Genomic DNA, 16,805 nt, shown 5'->3' on the forward strand with positions numbered 1-16,805 from the left:
TTTAAAGATAATAAGTTTAGTCATATTTTTCGTGGAGAAAAATATAATAATAAGTTAGTTAATTTAAGATTTATTCATAAAAGATTTATTCATAGATTTAATAATAAATTATTATGATGTCAAGTATCATAAAACTTTTTATAAAAAAAAAAAGAAATTTGGGAAGAAGACCGTGTCACGTAGTGAGATAGTAGCGTGCCTTGTAGGGAAGAAATTTGTTGCATTCGTCTGCGGGAGGAAAAGTAAGAAGCATGGAACTTTCAACATTCTCTACATTAAGTTCCAACTGCACTCCTTTTCACGAACTTCTTTTTTAATGTACTAGGAAATTTTTTTAACAAATGATCGAAATTGGGTGTATTTTTTGAAAGTTACAAATTTGGAATTAGTTGGGTGTAACAACCATAATTTCTAAACTCATCATCAAGATAAAGTTGTGTCAAAGTGTTAAAATAATAATACAAAAATCGTATTAACGTATAAGAAATCATGTTAATTTGGTATGATTTTCTTAAAAAAATGTTTTACGTTGACACGATTAGTCCTAAATTCATAATTTTAAAAAAATTATTTTATTTTGATAATTTTGTAAAACTTTTACCCTAATACAGACAATAAAAGACCATGAAAAAACTCATTAATTATAAGCTAAATTTAGTGTATAGCCACAGAGAAAAAAATTTAGTTGACTTTATCGTGTAAGTTAAAATTAATTTATTTATAAGTTAATTTCTAAAAATGAACTGTATAATTTAAAAAAAAATAACTTACGGGGTAAATTACATTTATGGAGAATTGTTTTCACATTCTTCCCTTCTAGCAATTCTTGCGGAGATAATTTATCCAAACGTACCTATAAATTAATTTATAAAAGTTCTTTCACATGGTTTATTTAATGCTTTACTTTTTAATGTATGTGTAAGTTCTTTTTAATGTATGGTTTATAAACTTTTTAGGCAAAGTTTGTCCCAACTTACACTTCAAAATAAAGATTTTATGACCACCATCTATGTTTATTATAAGACAACCAATATAGAAGAAAATGGGTTTAGTCTAGTTTTTTTATACTTTTCTTTTTATGATATTTTATGTGATGACACCTTGCCTAGTATGAATTTTATAAAACAAATTGTAATTGTTTCAGGATAACATTTTACAGTATTTTTAATATTTGTTATTGTAGGATGCATATGACGATGGTTCATGATCTTTTACATTGCAATGGTAGCATTTTGTCTCCTTGGTGTATTTTTCTCCTCTCCTTGGTTGTCTTGCCTTCGTATTTGTCACTGTAATTCAAACACAAGAAAATCATGAAATAAAAATCAATTTTAGAGACTAAAATTAATTAGTTGTTATAGTGACTAAATTATAGACAATTTTAGAAACTAAAAAAACTTTTAGTTTCTATTATTGTTAAATGGTTTCTAAATTAGTATTTGGCTACCAAAGTTTTTGCTACCAAATTTAGAATTTAAATAATTGGTAGTTAAAACATTGATAGCTAATTAGATATCAATTTAAAAACTATTTAACAATAATAAAAACTAATTTAGAAATAAAATAAAAAAGTCTCTAAAATGATATCATTTAATCATTATAGTAACTAATTATTTTTTATTTCTAAAATTATTTTTTGCTTATGATTTTCTCCTAGTGTAATGTTGTTTGTATTGTGGTTTTCCATTATAGTTGCACCATTATCCATTGTGTTCATCATTGGTTGCACTGCTGTCTTGTTGCACCATCACTAACGCACCTTAATGCTCTCATTGGATTATCTTCGTAGGTTGTCTTATTCTCTCTTTGATAATTTTTTAAGTTTAGTTTGCATTGTGAAAATATAATGTACTTTGTATAGTTTTCAAATACATTTTGATTGTATTAATTTTTTTTAATACTTATATTGTTAAATAAAAGAAAGATAACTACCTTGATAAGTCATCTGGATCATTTATATATGATAAAATGACTTTGGTAGAAGATGATCCTCATAGGTCTTAATGGTGTATATTAGTTCTAACGATGTAGACTAGATAGATTCTAAATGTTTATTTCAAATAACACCAAACCTTCAATGGTTCTTGGAGATTATAGAACTTGAAGGTGTGTTAATTCTCCTTGGTGATAATAATGGGAGTTGGAATCATCAAGTTTTATTTGCATGATGAAACTGAAAAGTTGTTTGATCACTAGTGCAGAAAGACAAAACAAGGACTCCTTATTAAGTGCAGTTTTACGAACAGACGCACTCGTAAAACACGCTGTGACATTTTTTAAATTAAGTTCGTTTACAAATGCGACTATTCGTAAATCAAACGCTTTAATTTAAGTTGTTGGGTCCAAAATCCTTAATAATGCCTTTGCTAAAAAATCTCCAACAAAATCATCGTTCCTAACACTACAAGAAAATCATGAAATAGAAACCATTTTTTAGATACCAAAATAATTAGTTGCAATAGTAACTAAATTATAGATCATTTTAGAAACTAAAACAAAAATTTGGTTCTAAATTAGTTTCTATTATTGTTAAATAGTTTCTAAATTGGTATCTAATTAGCAACCAAGGTTTTAGATACCAAATTTAGAAACTAAATAATTGGTAGTTAAAACCTTGGTTGTTAATTAGATACCAATTTAGGAACTATTTAACAATAATAAAAACTAATTTAGAAACCAATTTTTGTTTTAGTTTCTAAAATGCTCTCTAATTTAATTATTATTGCAACTAATTATTTTGGTCTCTAAAATTTAGTTTCTATTTGATGATTTTATTGTAGTGTAAATCCCTAGTGATGAATATAATCAGTTAGAATATAATTACCCATCTAAATAGTCCTTTTGTGTTGGGTTTTTTCTATCATAAAGTATTTTTAAAAAAAAACAAATAAAAACTCATTTATATGCATATTTAAAATTTCATGTGACATTTTTTATAACTTCACTAACACACACAAGAAACAAAATAAATGAAAAATAATTGTTTTTTATAGAAGATTATAATCGAGTTTACTGAAAAATCCCATTAAAAAATATTCGAAATATATTAATCTTCAAGAAGTTAATTAATATTTAACGTTAAAACATGATAAAATAAAAATATGGTGCACAAAGAACCTACAAAATAAATACAATTATGTGTTTTATTTTAAATTCTTGTGTTCAAAATTAACTTGTTCAATTTTTAAAGAAAAGAAGACTTTGGTCGTTAATTATTTAGTTTTTAAATTTAGAAAAAAAACTTTGATTGCTAATTAGATATTAATTTAAAAATTATTTAATAATAGAAATTAATTTAAAAACTAATTTTTTTTTAATTTTTAAAATGATTTCTAATTTAGTTACTATTGCAATTAATTATTTTGATATTTAAAAATTGATTTATATTTCATAATTTTCTTATAGGTGATGGTATGGTTTATAAACAATCTATATAAATTACAACTCTCTTGAAGGAAAATAATTTTAAGAGTCACTGTTTAAGGAGTATTCGTAAAAAAATTTATGAAAATCTTTATTTTTTTATATTTTTCAAAATCCGTAAATTTTTTCTTTATTTTTAATTGAATAGTATTTTCTAAATGCCAATTAATAATTAAGAACAAAATGTAATCACAATATAAATTATTTATTCATTATGTAAGATATAATGTGTATACGGTCAAAACTGTTTACCAATCTAATATTAATATACTTTATATATTTATTATAAATTTTAATTATATAAAATAAACATTAATTGTATACATTACAAATATTAAACACTAGTTGTTTTTTTTTAATCACCACAAGAAAACCATCAAATAGAAACCAGTTTTTGGAGACCAAAATAATTAGTTACAATAGAAACTAAAATAAAGACCATTTTAGAAATTAAAAAAAAAATTGGTTTCTAAATTAGTTTCTATTATTTCCTATTATTGTTAAATAATTTCAAAATTGGTATCTAATTAGCAACTAAGGTTTTAACTACCAATTATTTAGTTTCTAAATTTGGTAGCAAAAACCTTGGTTGCTAATTAGATACCAATTTAGAAACTATTTAACAATAATAGAAAATAATATAAACTAATCTAGAAACCAAATTTTTTTTAGTTTATAAAATGGTTTCTAATTTAATTTAGTTACTATTGCAACTAATTATTTTAGTTTCTACAAATTCATTTTTATTTCAGGATTCGTTATATATATATATATATAATAGAGATTGGGATCATTCCTTCTAGATTAATTGACTTCAGATTGTTTGTATTGTTTGTATAAGAAAATAAATAAATAACATTAAAGAGGAAATTTCAAATGATTAGTTATTATAATCATTAGAAAAAGAGAAAATCGTAAAATCATTCAAATCAATATGTTCCAATAATAACTTATTAACCTTTAAATCACAATACAGTAGCCGAGCCAAGAATAATTAAATTTTTGAGTGAAATATTTTTTAATCTCGAAAATTTAATACTTTTTTGTTTTAATTTATATTAAAAGGTTATTCGTTTTGAGTCTTGAATATTGGAAAGAAAGAAAAAAAGCACATTATATATCTTTCTTAAATATAGTTGTTCCTACTAGGGAGATGGGATCTAAAGAACTATTGAAGTCTTCTTCTCTTTCTTTCGGTCGGTCAGATTGCTAGGTGATGAACTGAGATTCTTCTCGTCCTCCTGCTTCTCCTTCGGCACTCGGTCTCGGGTGAACACCGGAGGGGGTACCTGTGAAGGCACTTCGACGCTCAAGTAGGTGAACAATAATAAATGACATACCTTACTCTTTAGGATGCGTGCTATTTATATTATTCTAATGGGCCTGCATTGTTGGGCCTGTTTTTCGGAGTGGACCCTGCTTAGGGTTGCATTACCTAATTCTTAATGACGGGTTAGCTTCACTGACCTTGGTTTGAGCATTAGCGGTAATATGGGTCGGCCGTCGGCCAAGTTCTCCTGGTATCGGCCGTCTTGACCAAGTCTTCTAAGGTCTCAGCCAAGTATACCGTCGGCCTCGTCGTCTCGGCCAAGTCTCTTAGGTCTCGGCCAGGCCTTTCAGGTCTCAGCCAGGTTCTCCCGGTCTCGGCCAGGTTCTCCTGATCTCGGCCAGGTAGACCAGGTCTCGACCAGTCAAGTGGGTCTCGGTCAAGTAGACCGTCGGCCTCGTCGTCTCGGCCAAGTCTCTCAGGTCTCGGCCAGGCCTTTCAGGTCTCAGCCAGGTTCTCCCGGTCTCAGCCAGGTTCTCCTGATCTCGGTCAGGTAGACCAGGTCTCGGTCAGTCAAGTGGGTCTCGGTCAGAGAGATCGGGAGTTAGTCTCGCCCATACCGGTACAATAGTGAATTAAAATAATCAAGTCTTTATAAAAAAAATTAAAATATATTTGAATCTTAACTTTTATTTTATTCATTTTGCTTAGTTCCAAGAAGATAAACTATCTGTGACATTTTAGTGAATATTGACATTGTTGTGAGAGCCATCAATGTTGACATATGTATCATAAATTTAGGCGTAATATGCGGTGAATGGTGAAACCACACAAACTCTTAAGACTTGTTTTGTTGACTGTTGTTCAACTCTTCCTTCCATAATCATCTCGTCAAACTCACTTATCCCATAAATTCTTTCTGACCATTTTCATTAGGAACTGCAAAGTGCCTTATTCTGGAGGGCTGGCAGCCTTTAGGTAGGACAAATCAATCTTTTAATCTCATCGATATATATTCTCTGACTTCTCTAATTTGTTTAATTCGTCAAGATAGTAGGGTGAGATGGACTATGTTTTTTTTTTTAATTAAAATTGGTATTGATCATTTTATTTACAATTTTTTTTATATATATGATTCATTGAAATATTATTGATATTTACTTTATTTTATTAGACACTAAATTTTTTTTATTAGAATATTAAAGTTTGATTTAATTTTATTGTTTTTCCTTGCATTTTTATTATCTAAAAAGTGATATCAATAGCTATAACTAAATAAATAGATACAAAATAAAACATTACAAAAAAAATTGAAAAGTGACGGACCAACACGACAACCCGTCCACTCACCCTATGGCGGGACAAGTTATAATTTTAGCATGTATAACCTTGACGAGTAAACCCTTCTCGTCATGTTTTTGACGGGTCAGTGACAGGTCGGGTCAAAATGGATCAGACTGACCCGTTTTATCACCCATAATTTTTATAACAAAAATATACGAAAATAGTTTAATTTCATTTTTTTAAAAGTTAAAGTTAGTTTATTTATATGCTAATTTATAAAATATTATATAGTTTTTTTTTCTATGAATTTGTGCATAAATTAATTTAGTTTAGAGAAGTTCTTTCATTTTTTTTCTTTCTTAGAAGTCACTAAAAGAAACATCATCCAAACAAATGCTAAGATCAATTGATATTTGATTAAGACCATATACATTGCATGAGCCATTTCATTATGTCTTAATTTAATTTTTGTAGATTTCAATGCGTTAGGTTAATTTTAATGAATTATTTGTAATATTTAGTTCAATGCAAGAGTTTTATAAGACTCAAATTAACATTAATTCAAACTATCATTAATGTTATATTTAGTTATTGGCATAAATACATATTTTTAGTATAGGAAAATAATTTTTTATTCTTATTTGATCTAGATTTTTTTTTATCTTACGTTAATTAGTTTACTTCAATTAAGAAAAAATCTCATAAAATTCAGGTATTTTATCTTATGATAGAGTGTATGATCCCTTCAATAAATAAATAAATATGCTCTAAGATTCTTAAATATCCTTTTTAGAATATTGAATTTGGTTTTATTGATGTACTTAATTTTGGTCCCTATAATGGGAGAACTTAAGGAAGAATATTATACATTTAGCATTAAAATTACTAAAGATTAATTTTGATAATTTAAATTAAATCTAAAATTGAGATTTTTTTTAAGTTTTTCTTAATTTGAGAAATTAAACTAAGAATGAAATAATATTATTATCTGTTTTGTTAAAACATAGCTAACCAATTAGATATAATTTAGATACTAATAATTTTTTAATTTATAAAAATAATATTTAATATATTTAATATATTTAATATAATTAATATAATAATTAATTATTTGTTTGTTTTAAAATTAATTTTTTTTTATAATTTTTTTACTAATAAACTCTATTCCATGCACTCAATAGTATATACACGAGTATATATACACAAATACTAATGAGATAAAAAAAAATTATCTTTACGAATCAAATTGTGGAAATAATGAGGAATGAGCTCAACCTAAGTGAAGAACAAACTCATAACTTAAAAGTCAATACGTGAACAAGTGAATATAATAAGTAAAAAAGTAATTATAAGTATTTGAAAGAGTTTCCCTATTGCAAAGGTGTTCTTATATATACATACTTTGTAGCGTTAACTTTATAAGTCTAAGTCTTATGATGAAGTTGTAACCAAATATCACATTGAAGATATAATAAAAGATAGATAAGTTATTAATCTTTATCTTTTCATTGCTAACTGATATATTGATTTTGTTACATTCAAGTTCTGCATATTTTTGTTATTTTAATTAAGTATTTAAATAATTAATATAGTATAAATTATGCGAGTGTTTCATCTAACAAACATAATCAAATTATGAGTTTAGTGATTAGACACAAACAAAATATATTGGCATAGAACTCTTCATCTTATGTTAACTTATGTTAACAAGAAGATCTTGAAATTCGCATCTACATTAAAGATTTTCTGGAAAGCACATTAAAATCAATTTTTATTCAATTTGGAAAAAATTCTCGAGCAAAGGCATGTTTAGCCCAATCAACTTTTGAATATTGTTTGAAGAAGAGAACCACATTTAGATGTTGAAAAATTGTGAATAATAAAGTTAAAAATTTATTTGGACCAATCCAGTGGTGTTTTTACTCGATTTTTCTTACAATCTTTCCATATGTTGAATTAGAAAACTGTGATAAAAATTTCAGTGTCAAATTTAATAAAAAAATTGCATAAATATGGGAAATCCTGCTGCCATAACTACTCTAATTTTTATTTTGGTTCGTAATCTATTATTAAACCATTACTAGGCTTTCTTTTAGAGTGTTGACCTTTATTGTGTGCTTTAATTTTCTTGATTGTCAATTTTATCACAAATCCTTTGAGTTTTGTCACTATTTAATTTTCTGAGTTTAGCCTTTTCAAATTGAGTTTTATTGCTTTCTTCTTATTGACTTAGAAGTGACTACAACTTGTGGAAGAGAATTTGGTTTGATGGAGGAACAAATTCAATATTTAGTGGATTCACACGCCCAAAGCTTAAGAAGAGGAGTTCACCTAAGGAGAAGCAACCATGTGAAGTTGAAAGTGAGAGAGCTAAACATAAAATGAAAAAGGACTACAAACATCGAGGAGCTTTATATTTGTCTTTTGTACTAATTCTCTTGTAAAATTCATTTGTACTATTAAATAGTTTACTAGTAATGTGTGTAGACGGTGAGTGTGTCTCAAATGTCAATAGGTGCCAATGAGCCTCATGTAGAGTTGTCTAGTTTTATTTCAAATTTTGCTTAGTCAATGAATGTGTCTAAAGGGGTTCATAGGTGACAATGAGTCTCACTTAGAAAAACATAGAGTAGATTAGCATTTTGTTTTCATTTCAAATTTTTTTTCTCTTTAAAAAATTTATTTGGAGTTTTCATTAGGGCAGACTAGTGAAAGCTAACCGAGGAAAACTCTGACTAGGAAAGACTTAGTTTTTAAGTGGTTCGAGTACCACCTCTCTTTCTTGAAAGTGAATTTGGAAAACTTTTGACCTTTCAACCTACTTGTAAACTTCTATTTTAAAAAATAAAATGAGTGATTGTTTGAGTAGGTCTATTGGACAAATAGTCTTAGGGAATAAATAATAGATACAAACAAAGGAATATCTAAACTAAAAGATATGTTTGCTAAATTTTTGAAAATTCAAAATAGAGATAGGAGCAAACATAGGGAAGGGTCATGTAGGGTAAGAGATTTTTATAAGAAACCATGTAGGGTAAGAGATTTTTATAAGAAACCATGTAGGGTAAGAGATTTTTATAAGAAACCTTATTCTCCAAAAGAAGGGGTACCAATGGATGTTTGCCAGGCTGCTTCTTCCTGCACCTCTATACTACCTTCTTGTGCCACCTCCATAATTTTTTCATATTCCAAAAATACTCTTCTCAATATTTCGGATTACATAATCCGGAAGTCTCCAGAAGTAGCTTCCGGATTCTGTAATCCGGAAGCCTTTTTGTGGTTACATAATCCGGAAGCTAATCTTATGTATAGAAAAGACTTCTGGATTATGTAATCCAGAATATATTCGGATTACATAATCCATAGGCTTATTATTTCAAATCCAAGGGGGTGAAAAAAAAAGGATAGAATGGTATTTTCACATTTTAGGAAGAAAGAGTCTATTGGCCATATCTTACTTGGAATGCCATATCAATTTGATAAACATATGGGAAAGTTAATTTATTTAGCCCAAACCAAGTGTGACGGCATTGCTACTATAACAATAATAATTAGTAAATTTACTCATGAATCATGACAAGGGGGAGACACAGTTGCAAAATAAACTTCTTCAATCTCTGAAAGTAAGATTAGGACAGGAGCTCCTCTGTAAAAGGAGAAAGAATATGCAGAGGAATACATTGACACAGACTATGCAAATACACTTAAAGATTTGTATGTTCTTGGGTGGAAACTTGGTGACCTGGAGGAGTAAGAAACAAAGCATAGCTGTGCAGCCAAGTGTTGTGGTGGGTGACATTTCTGGCTATATACATAGATGAAGGTTCTTCATAATTTTAAAATATGCAGCTCCTATGAAGCTTCTTTACAATAATAAGTCAATCATTAACACTGCCAAGAATCCAAACTAGTTTGACAGGACAAAGCTCATAGATATTAACTATCACTTTACTAAGAAGTTGATCAGTGGCTGTATGGCAAGAACATATGCCAGTTATGTTCTAAGATCTTTTCAACGAGCTAGGAATGATAGAGATCTATTCTCCACACCACACTTGAGGGAGAGTGTAGAACACATGAATTTCTTTCCTTGTTAGATTATTTCAGTTTCATTTATAAAACAATCCCTGAAATTTAGTTTCATTTTTTAACTATAATTATCACAGTAACAGTATATCTGTACTCATAATCAACATGGCATATGTTAAAGAATTGAAACCAAAAATGACATGCTCATCAAAAAGCAAATTCCAGAAACCATATACATCATCATATCCATTTATTAGTAGCTAACGAATAAACAATTCATCTATCTATGCCAAAAAGATTACCTGAAGGGCATCAAGGCAAATGATCAGGAAACTCAATTGCATTGAATATTCAAATGAGGTAGAAAGAACACCAGACTTCTTTCAGCCTCAATATAGCCTGAAGGAAAGCCAACAATTGAAAACATGAAGCTAAACCACTGAAACAGTAACCTGAAAATGGAACATGAACAACCCAACAAGTGATGTACTGTGGCTAAACATGCAATCTATACAAATCACTTAGTGACGTATTGCACATATTGTTGTTGATCAATATCCAAAAGCAAAGCAAATGATTATTTGTCAAAGAATGTTAATAGAGGATACAATCAAAGGAACATAAATTATATAAGGTTACAACTTTTATGAAAATCAAAATATTTTCGTATGTTAGGGTGGGTGTAAAGGTCGCTAGCTTTCAAATTTTCATTCCAACTCCATTTAAAAGGAAAAGTTGCAACTTGTGATTTCATCAGCAACAGTCTGAATCTAACAGACTAAAAGAACAGAAACATGTAATTTGTATTTCTAACAGAAAAAAATAAGAGAATTATAGAACGGTAATAACCACCACAGAGCAAGGCATTCACTGCGAAGAAATTATCTACCCAAGTCAAAGCTAAAAAAAGAGAACATTGAGAATTCTTTGAGTGAAGACTAATTTCTCTTGTGTACGAATAAATGATAAATTCACTTATTTATATACACGGCAGCAGACGGCAATGAGAAACAGTATTTTTACCACACAAAGACAAACAATGCGGGATCACTCCACTTTGATGCCAACTTGAAAATGAACAGTGAGAAAAAAGCTTAAGTGATTGATTTATCCTTCAGCTCATTCATGTATATATATGTAAAAGTTCTTACATCAGATCAGAAGTTAATCTCAAAACAAAGGCTATGCCTAGTAACAGGTAGATACAATAAAAAAAAGCCTTTTATCAGAGGGATGTACAGACAAATTGACCTATTCTAACAAGAACCATATTGATGCGAATATATTGATTGTGTTAGTTACAAGAACACTGGGAAAGCAAAATTTAACTCCAACTCCAGTCATTTACTTTCCATCCTTTGTTTTCAAAGGCTGAAGATCCTGTTATTCTGTTCTGCAGAGAAGCATATACAGTTTTTCTATGGAAAAAGCCCGGTTTACTCACGTCAAAGATCATCCTTGAACAATGCCTTAGAAACTGAGCCATATGGTTTACTTCCATCAGCCAGACCATGGTCATGATCAGAACCCTGTGCCCTTGAGTTTGAATGCTTATTTACTGTCATTGGGGTCTCACATACAGTGCCATAGTTTCCCCTTTCTCGTTCCTTCCTTTTTCGCACCCTTTGAAGCAGATCTGTCTTGGATTTCACACTCTTCTGCGTTGGCGCCCTCACTCTTCGTAAAACAGGCATCGAACTTGTAAAAGATGACAATCTTAGAGCTCTCACTCTCTTCTCTTTAGCTTCAATTAGTTTTCTATCACAGTCATATACGATCCTTGGTAATCTTCCACTGACATCCTTTTGCAACTGAAAGGGCACATTTTCTGCTGAAGTAGGTTCATTACTGACATCATTTTCAAATACCACATCTCTGTATGCTTTTCTGTTCAAGGATTTGTTGCTGTCTTCACTGTTGAGTAAACTATTTGGTGTTTCATCTTCATCGGCAAACAGCATCAGGTCCATTTTGAAGTATATTTTCTGAACCACATCTTCAAGAGTGAGTGCATACCTGCATTTTGGGGATTTCACTTTCATAAATCAACAATCTTTCAATATTTCAATGCAATGTGAATTTAATTTCTTTAGAGGAAAAAGGGATAAATGAATAGAAACTCATAACAGGGTTTCTTATTTCAGGTTTGGAGTCTGAACAAATAAAAGTGGGGATGAGAGCAAAAAGAATTTTGCAACAACTCACAAAAGGTTGTGTTATATCCATACAGAAGTAATGCTTTAGGGAAACCATTTTCAAATCCATCACTTTTTTTGTTAAATTTTCAACTTCATCTCTGGTACTTAGCATATTGGCAAGCAAGCATAAAAATGTTATATGTAAGTACAATTGCAGCAAATGAAAATAAATTTTGTTATTGTTCATATTCTAAATAGAAGCTACTAACTCCACAAAATTCCATAATTTGTGCAAAAGCACGTTATTTTCGGAAGATATATCAATCTAAAACATCTCAGTGACTTGTATAAACTTGTACCTGTCTTTTATTAACTTAGTCACATAATTTTCAAGAGTCCAATCACCAAAGAATCCCACTTCCATGTGACACTGAATGTTCTCTAAAAGCAGGCATATTTGTTTTACAAACTTCTGTTTGCAGGAATCTTCAACTTCATTTCCAACCTCTGATTGTAAAATCTCCATGCGAAATAAAATCTGCAGTTCATATCTAATGTTCACTAAGGAAAAAGCCAAAATCAAGAAACACATGTTGCTACAATTACAGCTGATTAGAATAATAAAAAAAAATTGCATCACATAAACTATGAGAAACTTAATTGAAGGATACTCTCTAACTACATGCTCTGCAATAGGTGTGGTAGGTCCAGAATCAAATGTCTGAGACTGAGATAATGGATTTTGGCTTTTATGCTCAGCGGCTATCTCCTTCGGCTCCCTTAATAGAAGCTTTATTAGCTCAGATGCAATCATTCCACCACTAGTATCATGATCTTTCAAAGGAGACTGACCCTGAGAAACAGTTTCTTTATCAACCTTCTGACATAGCCAGTGTATACAAGAATTTACTAGTCGCTCTGCCAAGGCCCCCATGTCTACAACTTTTGATTCAATTCCCCGTTTGATCCTATCAGCAAGATTACTGAAAAATGTTTCAGATGTTTCTGACCTAAAGTCTAACACAGCATCCTCCTGTATTTGCAAAGCCTCCGGCTCCGGATTAATTTCAGCTGATGCAAATGAGTACAGTGGTGGTTCATCATTTTGAGGCAAGTCATTCAACTTACCGCTACCCAGTTCCGCTACTATTGAATTTGGCTTGAGCTTTTCTGACAAAGTTATATCAGAACAGCTAGATTTCTTCATCTGTTTCATCCAGCATTTCAAAAATTTCAACTTTTTAGACTTGTTAGCTTCTATGGCACAATAAACATCAAGCAAATCAGTCTCTAACTGTTCTAACACTGACTTGCAGAATGAGCTCCATGTGAGGTCTCGAAGTGTATTCAAATTCATCCTCTTCTTACTCCGAGGACACTCAACGGCCACATCACTCTTCTTACCTCGAGAACTCAACAACTCCTCATTAAATTTGGACTCAGATTTGCAAACATCATGATCCACCATCTTTACATATTGCTCAATATTTGCTTCACCAAAACCACTAGCCCCATGTGGATCCCCCAACACAGTCAAGAGACCAGCAAGCACAGTAAAAGGTCTCAGAATACCAATACATGACTCACCCTTGCCATTAGAAACAGCCACCAACGCCCAACAATCTTCTTTATACAGAAAACTCAGCAGCATCTCCCAAATGGGCACCTGTTTTCGCCGCCACTCACAACCAAACTCAGTGGCAACAAGCTCAAGAACCCTATCAGCAAAAAAATCATTCAAACCCACCTTCTCTTTCTTCTTCATTCCCCTGAATTCCTCACGCACTAGAACCGAATCAGACAACCGGTCCTCCGTCCAAACAAACCCATCACACTTCCGCACAACCTTAACCTCCAATTTCACACCTCCACCCAAACACATCTTCCAAAAACCCTCCCTCCTTTCACCCCCTCCACCTAAAAAATTCAAATTTCCCTTCACATCAACAAACTCAAGATCACAACAATCATACTCAATGGGACTCTCATTCACATCCAAGATCGAAAGCCTCAACTGCCCACTAACACCAACACCCCCAGAACAACAACTCAACGAAACCCCAATCAAGGGATAAACCAGCCCAAACGGAACAAGCCCAGAACCAAGAAGAAGCGAATCCAGCGAGCAAAAGCCCCAGCCGAGCCCCCGAACCGCAGTCCGAAGCAAAGAAGAAGCTTCTCTAGCCCCATCCTCATCGCTAGGGTTTGTCTCAATATTTTCTCCCCCAACGCTAATCCAAGTACAGTGAATTCCCCTGGAGGTGAATGAGCGAGCAACATTGGCAAAGAAGGAAGAAACAGTGTGACAGAAGGAATTGGCATCATGGAAAAGAAGAGCAGGATCGGCGTTGAGGAAAGAGGCGAGGGAAGTGAATGAAGTGAAAGAGGGGGAGAAAAGGAAGAGCAAATTGGGAGGGACGATGTGGGGGGAAGGATGGTCCCAGGAGTGGTCGTGGAGGAGTTGGGAGAGGGAGTGAGCGAGGTGGAGGGCGTTGGGGGCGGAGTGAGGGTGGAGAGCGGAGGTGGGGAGGGAGGAGAGGGCGTGGGAGAGCCGTGGGAGAGCGGAGGAAGGGAGGTCGAAGGAGAGAGAGGGGTTTGGTAGGAAAGGTTGAAGCTTTGAGAAGGAAAGAAGAGGGGAGAGAGAAGAGAAGAAGAATTTGAAGGCAAAGAGGGAAGAAGAAAGAGGAGGAAAAGAGTGTAGGGTTTCCAGAAACGAAACTAACTGTTTTTTCCGGTAGGGATCCTCCACACTCCAAACGTCGATCAGAAGGATGATGCGGCGGCTGTCGGGGTAAGACCGCTTCATTAGATCTGGTGTCACTGGTTTCTCTTCTCTAACATCAATTCCAACTATAATATATACTTACTTTTTCTTCACTCTCTCATGCCCAAACACACACAACACTGTGTACCTTAAATAAATACCAAAAAATATTCTTTTTTCATTCATATTATCTAAAACAAGACATTAATAATTTATTGTAAATAGTTATAACAATGCATGAATAACATGATTCAATACTTATTAATTAAATAGTTAAAGAAATCAAATTTTATCCAAAAAAAAATATGTGATAAAAAAGTACCTTGTAAAAATAAAGGGAAAATAAAAGTTAGAGAATCTGATTCTGGGTTATTGTTGTTGTTGTGAGAGAGCAGACAAAATAGTAAATTTAACAGGATTTGTATTTGGAGGGAAATTTGGATTTGGAGAAAATTTTGGTGGCGGGAAAAAAGATGAAGAAGGTCAACTTCTACCATAAATAAATTGAGGAAAGAGGGACCATGTTCTAGAAAACTACAATTGTGTTGTGTTAGTGGAAGTACAACAGTTCAACAGAACATTTATGTGTCTGTATTTTTATCATATTATTAGATTTTATTATCTAGTAATTTTTTGTTATTTTATATATTTTGTATTACATGATTTTATATTATTTATTTGTTTTTATGTTATTTTGTTTAGATTTGAAATATTATTTAAAAGATTTAAATTTAGAATTAAAAAAATTGAAATTCAATTAAGACAAAAAAAAATGGGATTTAAGATAGTAAAGAACTTGAAAGTTATAAAAAAACAATGAAATGTAAATATTGAGACAAAATTAAACCTTTAGTTTAAAAAAATAAAACATAAGAAAATAAATAAAGTGATGATTATATTGAAAAGTAAGATTTTTACGCATAAAAGGAAGTAATATCTAATTATACAATAAGAAAATAATTATATTTATAAAATAGTAGCTTCAAAATCAATAAAATAATGACATTTTGGTAAGAGCTGCTTATATTTATTTTATTCTCTGAAATAAGGAACCAAAAGGTCCAACATTATCTTTTTTATAATGCAAATATATAGTAATGCAATGCAAAAATATAATGTTATTATTTTATTTTTTTTATATCCAATTATTAGATGCATTCATATACAAATTCGTGCATAGTAACCTAATGAATAAGACAACATATTTTGACACAGTATAATAGTCATGGTAAAGAAAGACTATGTGATTAAAGAAATCAAAAAGCCTTAACTAATGAGACCAAGAAAGAAAGTTTCATCACATAATAATAATAATAATTAAAGAGATGATCCCGCACAAGTACAAGGTTGGGGAGAAATAAATGATAAATCAATGGTTTATTATTATTGTTGAAAAAATAGGGCATAAGAATAAAATCATTTAAAAGTCATCAAATATTCTAAATGGTGTAGTTATTGTCCATAACATTACAAAATTTATGTGTGACATGTGATAATGTAATTCAAGTGGTTAGCTGTGTCTTATTCTATGTAGGAAGGAATGTCTTCAACTTTTTATCTGTCAAGAATAATCAATTTAACTACAAGTTATATAAAAAAAATTATTGGATAAAGAGTAAAAACTATTTTTTTTAATAAATTCTGTCAGAAACATAGTCAACTTTGAAAAGACTATTTGCTTTGTATAACTATGTACTTTAGACAGATTCAAATAAAGATACATTGTTCAATAAAAGATAAGTACATTCAACTATTATGACACTACACAAAATTAAAAGGATCTCTGTGGGACATGTGGTATTGCAATCTAAGTGCTTAGTGATGTGTGTTATTCTGTGTTGTAAGAAATGTCTGTTATTTTTGTCTGCCAAGAATGACCAATATTTCAAGCACAAGTCAC

At 30.9% G+C, this 16,805-nt stretch overlaps 1 protein-coding gene across 1 annotated transcript; it reads right to left on the reverse strand.

The window, feature by feature from the left end:
• Positions 1-11,085: 11,085 nt before the first annotated feature.
• On the reverse strand, positions 11,086-15,144 carry LOC137824092 (uncharacterized). Its single transcript, XM_068629550.1, has 3 exons — positions 12,813-15,144; positions 12,501-12,692; positions 11,086-12,019 (listed from the first exon to the last, which is right to left on the reverse strand). Exons 1-3 carry the CDS (start codon positions 14,945-14,947, stop codon positions 11,449-11,451), a joined length of 2,898 nt encoding a protein of 965 aa, XP_068485651.1. The 5' UTR covers positions 14,948-15,144; the 3' UTR covers positions 11,086-11,448.
• Positions 15,145-16,805: the final 1,661 nt, after the last annotated feature.

This window comes from Phaseolus vulgaris, chromosome 11 (genome assembly GCF_000499845.2).
Source record: "Phaseolus vulgaris cultivar G19833 chromosome 11, P. vulgaris v2.0, whole genome shotgun sequence".
NCBI lineage: Eukaryota > Viridiplantae > Streptophyta > Magnoliopsida > Fabales > Fabaceae > Phaseolus > Phaseolus vulgaris.